At 43.3% G+C, this 15,422-nt stretch overlaps 1 protein-coding gene across 1 annotated transcript in view; it reads left to right on the plus strand.

Moving 5' to 3' along the window:
• Positions 1-15,422, plus strand: part of ank2a (ankyrin 2a, neuronal) — a 66,371-nt gene that overhangs the window by 33,928 nt on the left and 17,021 nt on the right. The window contains exons 23-40 of the mRNA XM_053479504.1: positions 4,651-4,723; positions 5,078-5,204; positions 5,325-5,400; positions 5,500-5,603; positions 5,719-5,940; positions 6,062-6,160; positions 6,276-6,430; positions 7,142-7,353; positions 7,439-7,646; positions 7,787-7,883; positions 8,092-8,320; positions 8,486-8,611; positions 8,744-8,866; positions 9,683-9,715; positions 9,805-9,826; positions 11,457-13,744; positions 13,787-14,164; positions 14,501-14,504. Coding sequence (XP_053335479.1) covers positions 4,651-4,723; positions 5,078-5,204; positions 5,325-5,400; positions 5,500-5,603; positions 5,719-5,940; positions 6,062-6,160; positions 6,276-6,430; positions 7,142-7,353; positions 7,439-7,646; positions 7,787-7,883; positions 8,092-8,320; positions 8,486-8,611; positions 8,744-8,866; positions 9,683-9,715; positions 9,805-9,826; positions 11,457-13,744; positions 13,787-14,164; positions 14,501-14,504 — 4,576 coding nt within the window. The remainder of the gene's footprint in view (positions 1-4,650; positions 4,724-5,077; positions 5,205-5,324; positions 5,401-5,499; positions 5,604-5,718; positions 5,941-6,061; positions 6,161-6,275; positions 6,431-7,141; positions 7,354-7,438; positions 7,647-7,786; positions 7,884-8,091; positions 8,321-8,485; positions 8,612-8,743; positions 8,867-9,682; positions 9,716-9,804; positions 9,827-11,456; positions 13,745-13,786; positions 14,165-14,500; positions 14,505-15,422) is intronic.

The following is a 15,422-nucleotide window of genomic DNA, read 5'->3' on the forward strand; positions in this document are numbered from 1 at the left end:
ACTGTGGAATTGCGATTATATTTCTTATACTTAATTTAAAGGATAATATGAAATCTAAAGTGTGACCTGCCTTATGTGTGGGTCCTTCACACTGATTTACCCCTACTGAGTCCAGTATGGACATAAATGCTGTTCCCTTTCAAAAGCTACACTCGATGCTGCGTGAAAACGCTATGGGAACATCTTTATGTGTTGCCGGGTGTGAAGCATGTGTGTGTCAAACACGCCAAATTTTGGCTTATATAACCTCGGTCAGGTAATGTCATCTGATGAAGTGCAACTGCAGGTTATATATAGGAGTGAACCAGAAACATTCCTCAGATCTTTTTGTCTTCAGGACTGCATTGTGTTTGTGTGCGATGTGTGCAAGCGAATTTAAAAGTATTAACTCACCGATATGGTGGAGTTTGTTAGGAGATCCTGACCTCCGCTCTTTCAGAGCGCGATCTCCACACTGTTGTTTAGAGTGTTTTGCGCGCGGCTTGCATTCTTTAAAGAGAAAACCGCGAGCCACGCCGCATTCCGGGTGTTAAACAGTGCAATCTGGCAGACGTGCACGAGACGGAATTCCCCCTTTCTCTCGCGCTATCGCTGGATAAGGAAGTTTTCTGTCCACTTCTCAAGCGTGCCTCTGCGCTTCTTGTAAAATAGACAGGAGAGACCTACTAGAGTTACTGCAGGTAAGTAATGCATGCGATCGAGCGATTGCATATTGTCTGGCCGCAGAAGCGGGATTAAAAGAAAAAATTCAGACAACAGGTTTCTGTCGGGTGGCCGGGGGGAAGAGCCTCAGATGCCTCCTCCTTTTTTGCGACCTACATGACGAGTTAGCTCTTACATGCCATCAACTTGGATTTATTCAAATATTGTTGATGCGAAGGCTTCACATTCAGGGTTACGTGATGATGTCCCAGATAGAAGAGATGCTTGCGGGCTATCTCTCTCCTGGGACATCATCCTCCCTAAAAAAGCTGCCCACCTCTCCCCACCAAGCTGCGTAGACTGACATCTTCTCTGGTGGGGAAAAACTTTGAGGCAGCGGATCAATCTGGTGCTTTACTGCGCACCATGGCGGGTTTTGCAGGCTCACCAGGTTGGCCTGCTAAAAGACTTGAGTGCTGGCGGGGCTCTTCATGATAGGGCATTCCTGGAACCACACTGAGCCACAGGCCTGTCTCTTCGTGCAACAAAGCAGACGGGCCGTGTTATCAGCCATTTAATGGTTGCGATAGTTTCCGCGAAGAGGCACCTGAGGCTAAATCTCAGGGGCATCAACGATTAGGAACATGCATTCCTCCTTGATGCCCCCATCTCGCCTTCCGGCCATATTTGGTGACACTGTTAACTCTATCACCACTAGGTTTCAGGAGACGAAATTATATGAACAAGCCTTCAGGAAATACTTTCCCTGCTGTGCTCAAGAGTTGGGACTGTCGGCCACCCAGTCCTGACCGGGTCTGACTCTCGCGAGGCATGAAGCACAGAAGGAGGGGGTTATGAGCCGGGCACCCCCTCCTAAGACTAGGAAGAAGTGCGCCTCAAAGAAGTTGGACCTACGTACTGTCTTCTTCACGAAGAAGTTCTGAGGCTCATTCGCTCAGGACCCCCGTGGTGGGGCGCGTAGAATTTCTTTAAAGGATGAAGTGTTCTCACTGGCACCCCCAGGAGCTCGGTGTTCATGTTCATGTTCATGTTTCGGGCAACACCGGTTTCCAAGAAATGTTAGTTCTTCGGTCTTGTCCTGCCATGTTTCAGGATGCCGAACATCTAACACCCAAACCCAACCAGGGGGTTGGTTTGTGACAATCGATCTGAAGGACGCATATTTTTACATAGAAATATTGCCACCACACAGGAAGTTTCTGAGGTTTTAGGGGCGAAGCTTACCAGTATCAGGTTCTTCCATTTGGTCTAACTCTCTCACCCCGCACATACACAAAATGCATGGATGCAGTTCTGGCTTCTTCACGACTCCAGGGCATCCTATTTTGAATTACATAAATGACTGGCGGATTCTGGCTCAGTCTCAGGAGCTAGCACTTCGACATCGGGATAGCTCATCTCATCCTAGCTTATCTCCGTTGCTTAGGATTGAGACTCAACGCCACGAAAAGCGTGCTTTTTCCTGTTCAGAGGACAGTGAATTTGGGTGTCACATGGGACTCGATCGCAATGCGGGCACAGCTTTCTCCTGCTTGTGTCGAATCCATTTTCAACACTCTCAGGGAAATCAAGCTAGACCAGAAAGTGACTGTTCATCACTTTCAGAGTCCTTTAGGTCTCATGGCAGCTGCGTCCACGGTGATACCTTTGAGCCTTCTTCACATGAGAGCATTTCAGTTGTGGCTAAGAGCCAGGGGATCTCACTCGAGGGCCAATCCCCAGAGGCAAATAAGGGTTACGCGCCAGGGGCTTCATACCCTTTCTATGTGGTTCAGACCCCAGTTTCTGACTTTGGGTCCCAGTCTATCTGCATTTTGTCATCACGAGACGCTAATGACAGACGCTTCCCTCACGGGCTGGGGTGCCGTCTTAGAAGGCAGTCCAGCCCAAGGGAGCTGGAGAGGCCATCTTCTCACGTAGCACATCAATTGCCTCAAAATGATGGCTTTATTTCTGTCCCTGAAACACCCCCTCCAGCAGCTGAGAAGCTATCATGTCCTAGCGGGTGGACAACACTATGGTAGCCTACCAGGCATGTGGTCACACTTTGGGACCAGGGGGATTGCCTCATCTATTGCGCTGGCAAGAGCAGTCCCCTTGCAGCAAGTGTGTGAAGCGGCATGTTGGTCCTCTCCGCACACATTTGTTGGATTTTATAGTTTGGATGTTCATGCTACTCCAGGCTCACAGGCCCTCGAGTCAGAGCTAGGTCTGAGACCTCCTTGGCTAGTGTGCGCACACGCAACACAACCCCGGGGGTCCAGACACTTGCAGTGCGGCAGCGTTGGTATTCTCGTTCCCATAGCGTTTTCACACAGCATCGAGTGTAGCTTTTGAAAGGGAACGTCTCGGGTTACTTTGCTGTTACCGTGTTCCCTGAAAAAGCGGGAACGAGATGCTGTGCTCCAATGTCGCACTGCTTGCATGACTGGACGTCCTTTCAGACAAAATAGATCTGTGAATTGATCTTCACTTTTATTTATAACCTGCAGGTGCACTTCACCAGATGGTAATATAAGCCAAAAAATTTGGCATTTTTGACACACACATGCTTCACAACCGGCAACAGAAAAAGATGTTCCCATAGCGTTTTCACGCAGCATCTCGTTCCCGCTTTTTCAGGGAACAGGGTTACAGCAAAGTAACCTGAGACGTTCTCAGAGGGTCTTCTGGGTTTTCAAAATAAATATTAAAGTCTTCAGCAATTAACACTTCCACAGAAACGACAAGGTTTGAGAGGAAATCTGCAAATTTACAGAAAAACTCAAAGTATGGCCCTGGAGGTCTGTAAATGATAATTAGCGGGATCGACTGATTTGACTTCATATTTTCTGACTTCCTTTTATGTTACTATAGAGAACTTCAAATGCATTAAATTTAAATCCATGTTTTTGTACAATAGACAGATCATTGTAAAGAACTGCGACGCCTTCTCCTCTACCAGTTAACCGAGGCTGGTGTATGTAGCTTTATCCAGGAGGACTACTGTAGCTTTATTTAGAGCTACATACTCGTCCTGTTCAATCCAGGTTTCTGTTAAACATAATTTATCAAACTTCTGGGCTGTGATAGTTTTATCAACAATAATTACTTTAGATATGAGAGATCTAATATTAGCTGTGTATTAAGCGTGTTTTGAATTTTTTGTCTCTATATTAATTAAATTACTAAAACAGACTTTCTGAGTCTTTCAAAATTTTTGTTTAATTCGGGAAACAGACACAGTCTCAATATAGTGAACCCTGAGTAACGACTCTATGCAGCTAGCAGACGGTTGGTTTAGCCTGTTTGTCTGCTCCCTGGCCTGGGCTCTGGATTGTCACCAATTAACTAGCCCTCTTCTGAGACTATGCTACAAGAAATGAGCGCAGCATCTTTCCGAGTGGAATAAACACCGTCCTGCCCTAACAGGCCAGCTTTGCCCTCAAAGGTACTCCGATTGTCTATGGACATCCAGCAGTTCAGCGACCATAACCTGCTGTAAGCTGTCGCCACATCGCATTGGAATGGGACCAGAGCATATTACTTCATCGAACTACTTCATTCATCTGTCCGTACATCGATCCATTCATCTATTCATCCATGAATCCATACATCCACCCATCTATCTGCCTGTCCATCCATTCATGCAGCCATCCATCTATCCGTCATTCCATCCATTCAGCCATGCTTCCATACATCCACCCACACATCCATCTGTCCATCCAGAGTTTTTAGCTCAGCACTTGTCCCTGGAAGCCACCAATCTAGCTCGACGCATCATTTAATCCAGTTTTTTTGGATTGATATTTTTTGTTAGGTTATGTGTAATTTGCATAAAGTTGAGAATACCTTTTGTTTTTGTGTAACTTGTGTTGGACCTAATAAACTGTAGTTTAAATAAAAAACATGTGTCTATAGAAGTTTCAGGCTAATGTTTCTAATGTTACAGGTGTTAGTTATTTTACAGGTGTTGTTGACCATGATGACGTTAACTCTGTCCCGCAGACGGTGACAGAGAAGCACAAACTCAACGTTCCTGAGACAATGACAGAAGTTTTGGAAGTTTCTGATGAAGAAGGTGAGTGTGAAGATGACTAGAGTTCCCAGTAGTCTACACCTGATAACCACATAGTGAGTTATGGTCTTGGGTTAATTTGTTTCTCTAGGTAACATTCAAGCTCTCAGCAGTACCACTCAATGTCATACTTTATTAAATTGTTATATCTATCAAATTAGTATTATATAAATCTTATTGAAGTTTTTGTGTATAAATGAGGAACACGTCTGAATCATCATTCAGTGTTATATTAATATGTGTAGCTTTCTGATATGTGCTGCCTCATCTCTTAGTGGAACACTAGCATGTGAGTTTATTAGTGAGCTAATAGGTGCTAGGTAGTGTGTCCGAGTCTGCTAATAGAGGTGTGTGCAGGTGAGGACACAATGACGGGAGATGGAGGAGAGTATCTAAGGGCGGAGGATCTGAGAGAGTTGGGAGACGACTCTCTGTCTGGCCAGTTCCTGGATGGCATGAGCTACTTCAGCCACAACCTGGACAGGTACACACACCTTCTCAGATCTACTTTACTTTTCCAAACTCCAAGTTCAGGTAATATATCAGGGCTATAGCTCCCTATATGGTTTACTCTTTGCTGTTAATGTGTTTCGTTGTTCTTAAGGGCTCATTATACTTCACCTCACCTGGGCTACCAAAGAGATGGAGTTCTCATTGAGGACATGATCACAAGCCACCAGGTATAAACACACACACACACACATTCTTCTTGTTGGATCTGAGCTGTGTGTGAATGTTTATGTGATTATGTGCTTGTATGGTGTGTGTGTGTGTTTCAGGTATCAGCTCTGTCCAGAAAGCATGAGAAGGAGTCGTATCGGTTGAGCTGGGGAGCTGAACACCTAGACAACGTAGTCCTGACTAACACTTTGCTGCAGTCTGGGTTAGCATACACACACACACACACACACACACACACACACACACACACACACACACATTCTGTAACTATATGGTGATGATGTCCTCCTGTGCCCTTCTGTTTTTCCACCAATCAGGTTCCTGGTCAGTTTCATGGTAGATGCAAGAGGTGGGGCCATGCGTGGTTGCCGTCACAACGGCCTACGCATCATAGTCCCACCCAGGAAGTGTTCAGCTCCGACACGCGTGACCTGCAGGCTGGTGAAGAGACACCGTGTGGCGACGATGCCTGTGGTGGAGGGAGACGGAATTACAGGACGTATCATAGAGCTGGGACCTACAGGATCACCATTTCTTGGGTGAGAGACAGACAAACATACGGACAGACAGTGTACTAAAAACCCATTTAAAATCTACTGAAAAACCTGTGAACACACACAGTACTGTGTGTCTTACTTGTTCTCCTCCTCTGTTTAACAGGAAGTTACACTTGCCTACAGCTCCACCTCCTCTTAACGAGGGAGAAAGTTTGGTGAGCAGGATCTTGCAGCTTGGCCCACCAGGAACCAAATTCCTTGGGTAGGACATGCTAATGCTAATTTTAATGCTATTCAGCTCTGTGTGTTTTTTATTTACACAAATATAAGTAATTGTATTTCTTGTAAATACATTGTGTGTGCATGTGTGTGTACAGACCGGTGATTGTGGAGATCCCTCATTTCGCTGCTCTGCGTGGTTCTGAGCGAGAACTTGTGGTTCTGCGTAGTGAGACAGGAGAGAGCTGGAGAGAACACCACTGTGAGCACACTGAGGAGGAACTTAACCAGATCCTCAACGGCATGGACGAGGGTTAGTCCTTACGCCGTATACCCTTACCTAGCTATCTACGCCCAGTTTCCTACTCCCTGCCCCCTACAGAATATACCCTGCTACCTATAACCTAAGGCAAATCTATTCACGAAGGCTTGGCTAAATAAATAGGTTTTCAGTCTAGACTTAAACAATGAGACTGTGTCTGAGTTTTCAATATCAATTGGAAGGCTATTTCATTACTAATGGCCCTGTACTGTAGGTTTCATTGTTCGTTATTCATAAGTACGCATTTTTCCAATCTATCTAGGAGAATAGTATGATCAATGGTGTCAAAAGCTGCACAAAGGTCAAGTAACAATCCTGATCAGAGGCCAGTAGAAGATCATTTACCACTTTAACTAGCGTTGTATGATGAGGCTTGAATGAATGTTATTGTTATGTGGCTCTGAACTTAATTACTGAGAAACTGTGTTATTATCATAGCATTAGCCAGATGACAAGGTCAAAAGTTAATGCCAGGGTTTTCAAATGATAATTCTCTAATGCACACTAATCCTATTATCTTTACTAAAGCCAAAGACTAAAACTGAGTAACTCGACCAAATGCACAGCACAATTAATGATGACCCAAACCCCTAACTCCTAGCACCTAGTCTCTTACTTTATGTAACCTAAATAAACAAGTGTACCAGCTGCTTTCAGTAAAAGTGATGCTCTGTTAAAGATATGTTGTTTTTTCTGGTTCAGAATTGGACTCACCTAAGGAGCTGGAGAAGAAGCGGATCTGCCGCATCATCACTCGGGATTTCCCACAGTTCTTTGCGATAGTGTCTCGGATACGGCAGGACAGTCACCTTATTGGCCCAGAAGGTGGCGTTCTCAGCAGCTCATTGGTTCCTCAAGTGCAGGCGGTGTTTCCTGAAGGAGCTCTGACAAAGAGGATCCGTGTTGGACTACAGGTAGCATACACATTCAAACCCCACCCCATCACCGACCTTGAACACAAAAACAACTCTGATAGCTCTGCCTCTTTTTATGTGACAGGCTCAGCCAATAGGTGCTGAGGTAGTGAAGAGAATTTTAGGTAACAAGGCGACGTTCAGCCCTATCGTGACTCTGGAGCCTCGGAGACGCAAATTTCACAAACCCATCACTATGACGATCCCTATCCCCAAAACCTCCACCAGTCAAGGCGACAGCAGCAGCGTGCTAGGGGAGACGCCCACTCTGCGTTTGCTGTGCAGCATTACAGGTGTGTGTTGGGGGGCAGGTTAGATTCATGTGCAGCAAATCCCTTTAATAATATAAGGGAAGGTCCTTATTTTGACAAACATGACAGAAGACTCATGTGTGTGGTGTGTGTGTGTGCACTGTGTGTGTATGTATGTGTAGGAGGTACCACACCAGCACAGTGGGAGGACATCACTGGTTCGACTCCTCTTACCTTCATCAATCAGTGTGTCTCCTTCACTACCAACGTCTCGGCTCGGTGAGTGTTTCTTCTCTGCAGGTTCTACCTCATTCTTCTGTTTTCCTCTGTTCCCTGTTTTCAGCTTCCCTAGATCTAGCCTCTTGTTCTCTAGAACACTATCACTCAAGACATTAGTAACAGTAATGAGGGATTAGATCCCACACCCTTGTGGTAAGTGCAGAGCCACAAAGCAGATGGTGTTTTTTCTCCTGGTGATGGTTCTCAGGTTTTGGCTTATAGACTGCCGTCAGTCTCAGGAGTCAGTGACGTTCTGCACACAGCTGTACAGGGAGACCATCTGCGTTCCCTACATGGCCAAGTTTGTCATCTTCGCTAAAACGCTGGATCCGATTGAGGCAAGGCTGCGGTGTTTTTGCATGACAGACGACAAGATGGACAAGACTCTGGAACAGCAGGAGAACTTTACAGAGGTGGCCCGCAGCCGAGATGTGGAGGTAGGCCGACATTGTAGAGCACAGGGGTATAATGGGAAGTGCAGGAATGAGTGTGTGGGGAAGGTGTGTGAGCAGAGACGAAATGTGTGGTGATAAATGACGTAAGCAGTTAATGATTTGCTTTCAGCTGTCAGGGTGTAGGTTCAGATGGATCCTTTTTTTCAGGTTCTGGAAGGAAAGCCCATTTACACAGATTGTTTCGGAAACCTTATTCCTCTGACTAAAAGCGGACAGCATCACGTCTTCAGCTTTTATGCCTTTAAGGAGAACCGTCTCGCTCTTTTCATCAAGGTATGCTTGTCATCTGACATCATCACTCCAATTAATCATTCAATTATCATCTGTGTACTAATATATGCCTAATAAATATCCAGAGCCTATAGATTGATTGATTGATTGATTAAATGATTGATTGATCGTTAGATCCGTGACAGCGCACAAGAACCATGTGGTCGACTCTCTTTCACCAAAGAACCGAGGACTTACCGTAGTCTGAACCTCAACGCCATCTGCAACCTGAACATCACACTTCCTGTTTACTCAAAGGTAGGGCTACAAACTACAGTACAAATATGTTCCTCTTAACTGATATACACACACACACACACACACACACACACACATGTATGCCAGGACCCGCAGCACAGCTATGTTGATGGGCATGTAACATCAGAACTAAACTCTGGAACTTTGGAGAAACTCTGGAGATAAGGAGTGCTCAAGAGCCCTAGAACAATTTTAAATAAATCGACAGAATGACCTCGAAAGCTGAAAGCAGAGCAGATAATACAAACATTTTATAACTCAGCATCAGAGGTTTAGAGGAGTCACTGAGAAGAGGCGGAGTCAGATCTGCGACAGTAACGTTTATTATTGCAGCAGAAAAATGTGTGTGTGTGTGTGAGTCAGAGGTGGGCTGAGTACACAAATCCTGTACATCAGTAAAAGTAGAGATTCCCTGGGGGACGTATTACTTAAGTAGAAGTCCTTCATTTACTTGAGTAAAAGTACTGACGTACTTGGTTCAGGGCTTGTATTAACACGTAATAAGGTGTTTCTCGAGGCAAAGGTAAGTCACACATTTTCCCATAAGAGTCAGTAACTGCGTCTAATACTGCTTCAAATACTACACACCACTGTGGTTATGTTATACAATACAATGCAGAAATGTAGTGAAGTTGAAGTACAGATAATTGCTGTATTATGTAGCAGGGTAAAATAAAAAGTATTCTCTAATAAAACTACTTGTATACAGGTATATGAAATATATACTTAAGTACAGTAACTCAGGCAGCTTGCACCCTCGGTTAGAGAATGTTTGATTAATGTTCACATCTCTTTTTTTGGCATTCTGTTTTTTAGGAGTCTGACTCAGACCAGGATGCTGATGAAGAGGTACCATCACACCAAACCATCATTACATATCTATTAGATATAAAATGTGTGTGTGTTTAAAGTCATATGTAAACTTTTATCTATTGCAGAGTGAGAAGACGCACGACAAATGTAAGCCAGAGTTTCTTTTTAGATTTCTAAATCTGTAAGTTATGTTTCTTCTTTGTTAAAGGATTAGAGGGTGAATGTTCAGACTGATGTTAAAAGTAAAAATGTTAGGAGTGTATGTCTGAATGGATCCTTGACTCATGTGCTGTGGCTGAAACACACACACGTCCCTCACAGTCCATTTCTGTTTTTTTTTTAAAGGTTCATGAACTTGTACCTGTACTGGGTTAAACACTTCCCTTATTTCCCTCAAAACATCTTATTCTGACTTTAATAATTACGCGGCTCATCCCTTTTCCATTTATTTAAAAAGTATTTTATACACACACACGGTTGATGGTTAAAACAGTACAGTGTATCTTTTCTTCTCCTCATGGAGCTTTGAGTTTTTCCTCTTTGTTTTGAATTAAATAGTCTGAGATTTCCCTTTAGCACAAACCAGCTGAGACACTTCAGTTATTCATCATTTCTTTATTAATGAAGTGGAAGTTAAATGTGTGTGTGTGTGTGTGTGTGTGTGTGTGTGTGTGTGTGTGTGTGTGTGTGTGTGTAATAGCATGTGTGTTAGTGGACCTCCGTTACTGTAAAACTAAAGTAGCAAATTTCATTCACATCTCTTGCACTCAACATGTCTCACACACACTCACACACTCTCAGCACATCTCAGACACTCAGCACATCTCACACACACGTCTTACTCAACACATCTCATGCACAGAAACATCTCACTCTCACTCACATCTAACACACACTTACCACAGCTCACACACATCTTGCACACACTCAGCACATCTCACACACACGTCTCACACACTCAATATAATATAACTCATATACATGTCTCACACCCTTAGCATGTCTCATATGTCTTACACACACACTCAGCATGTCTCAGCTGTTCAGTTGCATTAAAGGGATATCTAGGATGTTTTATTTTTCATAAATCATGTATTTCATGTGTAAATGCATGAACACCCATTTGTTGCTTTGCATGGAAATAACTTGACTTACACATGTAACATGTGTGTGTGTGTGTGTCTTCATTTCAGATTTTGCTCTGTTTTTTCCTGATGATTCATCATCTCACTCAGAATTACAAAGACTCATTTCAGTCACCTAATTAGGAATAGCATCAGGAGGAATATATTAATAATAATAATAATAATAATAATAATAATGGCTATCTGTGAAATCATTGGGTAATGTGTGTATGTGTCTGTGTTTTTGTTCCTGAACAATCTTGAGATTATCTGTGTTTCATTCGTTGTTCATTGATGTTTAATTTTCAGGTTACTGTAGCTCTTCCACTTCTACTTTTTCTTCTTCTTTTCTCTTTATGTGTACAGTATGTGTGTGTGTGTGTGTGTGTGTGTGTGTGTATGGAAACTTGAATACAACATGTTAAAGCAAGTTATTTCCTGCAAATTTTGTTCTGGCACATTCTCCTTTATTTCCCTTTGCTTAGCCGCTAGCCATAAATGCCCGGATCCATGGGTGTGATGTAATAATTTATTTATTTAAGTATTAATGGACTTTACCCCACGTCTGACTGTATTTCACCTGCGCTGACCAGTTATCCAATGTCTTTGTCCTCTTCATTTCCCTTTTGTTCTGTAAATCTGTTTTACTCAAGATGAGGACGAGACTGAATCCACAGAATTCTCCACACTGCACACACACATGGTCCACGACCCGGCCACGCTCGCCAGTCCTGATCTCCTCTCAGATGTCTCAGATATGAAGCAGGACCTTATTAAAATATCTGGCTTCCTATCCAATGAAGTTTCAGAGTCGTCTCTGGTGGATGGATTAAAATACTGTATAGATGAAGAAGAAGAGCCATTTGAGATAGTTGAGAAGGTCAAAGAGGACTTGGAAAAAGTGGGAAAGATTCTTAGTGTTGGAGACACTGGTAAAGACACTGAAAACCCTAAGTTTAGTAATAAAGTGGCAGCAGAAGAGAAAAGCCAAGTCATCGAACCTGTACTTAGAGAGGTGAGAATCACTAGGGCCACTGACTGCAGATCTGCACCCCAAAAGGATGCGTCTGAATTGGTTACACATCTTAGTAAAGACTTGGAGAGCTATCTTCAGGACCTGCCTGTGACTGCTCAACCTGTCCATGAAGAGAATACCATCGAAGAGACTTTCACAGAAGTTGTGCTACCTCGGAAATGTCATCCTCCACGAATTAAAAAACCAGCAAGAAGGAAGCTTAAAGATCGAGAGGTTGTAAGCTGTAGTTCTGACGATGAGCTGGAGAGGATGAGCTCTGAGGAATCACTAGATGGAGACACACTTCTTGGAGACTCTGAGATTGGCGTGCCACCTGTGTCTCCTAAAGTTGTTGAGACACCCATTGGATCCATCAAAGACAGGGTCAAAGCACTTCAGAAGAAAGTGGAAGAGGAGGAAAAGGAGGAGAGTGTCAAAGTTAGAGAGGGGAGACGAGTGACAGCTGTCCAGAGAAAAGATTTTCTGACCATGAGAGAAGCGGAGGAACATCATACTCCAGCTCCTAAATCTCCGAAATCTCCTCGCTCTCAGACTGAGAGAATAGAGCACTCCATGTCTGTGAAGGAGCTAATGAAAGCATTTCAAACTGGACAAGACCCGTCAAAGAGCAAATCGGGACTTTTTGAACATAAAGTGATCACTACAGTTGTGGTTACATCTACAACAGATGTTTCTAAGGAAACTACAAATGGTCAAATATCTGACCTTCCAAGCTCTAAAATTAAACCATCAGTAGAAGAAATTAGGTCTCAGTGGATCACAGAAGAATCATCACAAATCATCCATGACCAATCCATCCATGAGCAGGCATTAAGTACATCAGAGGATCCTAGCATTAGCAGGCTTCATTGTGAGAGCAGTGTAAGAGAAGAACCATGTAAAGCATCAGATAAACACATAATTCAGCATGGCGAGCAAGGAGAAGCTTCAGATATGTCACGTGAGAAAGAGATGTTTTTTAGTGAGGAAAATAAAGAATGCTCTAAGGATCTGGATGAAGAAGAAATACAAGCTAAAGACTCAAGAGTAACTTTGAAGGTGTGGCATGAGGAACCTGAAGAACAGCATAGTCCTACAATACTGCACACCCAAAGACTAAGTTCTAGCCATGAACGGAAAACATCTGAAGAACCTCAAATTAGCCCTGACCGTAGACCTTCTGAAGACTTTAGTGCTGTAATCAAGGAAGAACTCGAGGAGAGTCCAGAGTATCAGCTGTTTATCCAGGCAGCAGGTCCATCCCCAGTCAGCTACAAGTCATACAGGGAGACTCGCATTATACAACACACTGATCAGGAAGAGCACACGGCTGTGGAGCACCATTCATACAAACTAAAGCCAGCAGTCAGATTTGCTCCTTCAGTGGTCCGGAGTGAGAAATTTATTTCAAATATAATTCATGATGAGGAAACAAATGAAAAACTCAACTGGAATGTGCAAGCAGGTGAAGAGTCAACTGAAGTTATGTACAGTAGCAGGGCACTTAAAACTAACTTAGAAGATGAAACTTATGAAAAACAAACCAGAGAAATCAGTCCAGGAAAGATAATTTTAAGTGAGCAAAAGGTTAAAACACTCACAGAGACAGTAGATGAGCCTAAGGAGGAGAGTGCAATGCAACTAGCATACACAGAGAGTGGAAGTCCAACTAAAGGTCCAGTCCAAACAATTCTTAAAGAAACAAAAGAGGCAAAAGAGAATGACCAGCGAGATCAAAACACAGTGCAAGGTTCATTTTTTCATGAGGAGATCAAAGGTCCACTTCATATGGAGATGGAATTTATGCACAAGTCACCCACGGATATCGAAAGCCATGCCCTGACAGAGAAGCAAATCAGTTTTCAGGTTGAAAGCGACCAGTTGAATCAGGATGTAGGGAGCAATACCATTTCCTTAGGAGAAGCTGTAAAATCCTTAGTAGAGTCTGAAGATTATCAGAAAAGTCAGCAAAGGTTAACTGCAGCACCTGGCCTGGACGACCCAAAGCCTGGACCTCAAATAAACTCACCTGAAATTACTCCTGATGAAGAGGATCTCTCTTATTATATGTCTCCTGACTTGGTGCAGGAATCATCAACAGAAATCAAATGTGCAGTCCAATCAGAGCTTAAGGAAACACATTTACATGAGACAGAGCAAGAATTCAAGGATGTGTATATAACTACAGTGGAAAAGAAGACTGTTACAGAAACACAAACCCAAGAGGTGGAAATGGGTTCTACTGTTGAGTCTGATATTTTAGTTCAGGGTCTGGATGACAGATACGAGGCTCCTGTACCTGAGGAATCCAAACAAATTAGAGGACTTTATGAGGGTTCTTCTGAAGTCTGGGACATTCAGAAAATAGTGTATTCAACATCTCACCCTGCCCTCACTGATGACCTACAGTATGTAAGTTGTCCTGGACTTTGCAAATCAGACTCACAGGAAATGACAAGACCTGGTGAGGAGGAATTAGATACTCACATGTCTCCTAACTCAGTGCAGGTATCACCTAAGAGTAGAACTTTAAATGAGACAGAAGACCAGGAGAATGTGTATAAGACCACAGTAGGAAGGGTGTCACTTTCTGAAATCCAAAAACATATCCAGGCAGAGGAGGAAATAGGGGGTTATTTGGGGGACAATAGTCTAGTTCAGGGTCTAGACGAGACCTATCAGAAGAGTGCCCTTACAGACGTTAAACAAGCAAGAGATTTGGATGTTTCCTTTGAGGAAACTGCTGAATCTGAGGAATATCAACAAATTCAGCAAAATTTGTATAGCTACAAGGCGCCTTTGCCTGAGGGATTGAAAAAAATTATAGAACTTTCTGAGAGTTCCTCTGAAGTTCAGGAAATTCAGCAAATGCTGTATTCCACATCTCACTCTGCCTTTGCTGATGACCATGTAACGAGTGATCCTGAACTTGTTTGCAAATCAGACTCACAGGAAATGACAACACCTGGTGAGGAGAACTTCTTTACTCAAAGGTCTCCTGACTCAGTGCGGGTAACACCAAGAGAAATCAAAAGTTTAGTCCAAACTGGGAGAAAGGTTTTACATGAGGCAGAAGAAGACCAGGAGCATGTGTATAAGAGCACATTGGAAAGGGTGTCACTTTCTGAAATCCAAACACAAATCCAGACTAAGGAGGAAATAGGTATTCATATGGGAGCTGATAGTCCACGTCAGGGTTTAGATGAGACCTATCAGGAATATACACTTACAGACGGTAAGCAAAGTAGAGATTTGGATATATCCTCTGAGGAAACTGCTGAGTCTGAAGAATATCAGCAAATTCAGCAAAGGTTGTGCAGCTATGAGGCTCCTGTACCTGAGGAATCCAAAAAAAATATAGAACTTAATAAGAGTTCCTCTGAAGTTCAGGAAATTCAGCAAATGCTGTATTCCACATCTCGGCCTGCCCCTGCTGATGACCATGTAACAAGTGATCCTGAACTTGTTTGCAAATCAGACTCACAGGAAATGACAACACATGGTGAGGAGGACCTTTTAACTCACAGGCCTCCTGACTCAGTGCTGGTATCATCCAGAAAAATCAAAAGTCCAGTCCAAACTGGGAGAAGAGTTTTACATGAGA

The sequence above is a fragment of the Clarias gariepinus genome, chromosome 20 (genome assembly GCF_024256425.1).
Source record: "Clarias gariepinus isolate MV-2021 ecotype Netherlands chromosome 20, CGAR_prim_01v2, whole genome shotgun sequence".
Lineage (NCBI taxonomy): Eukaryota > Metazoa > Chordata > Actinopteri > Siluriformes > Clariidae > Clarias > Clarias gariepinus.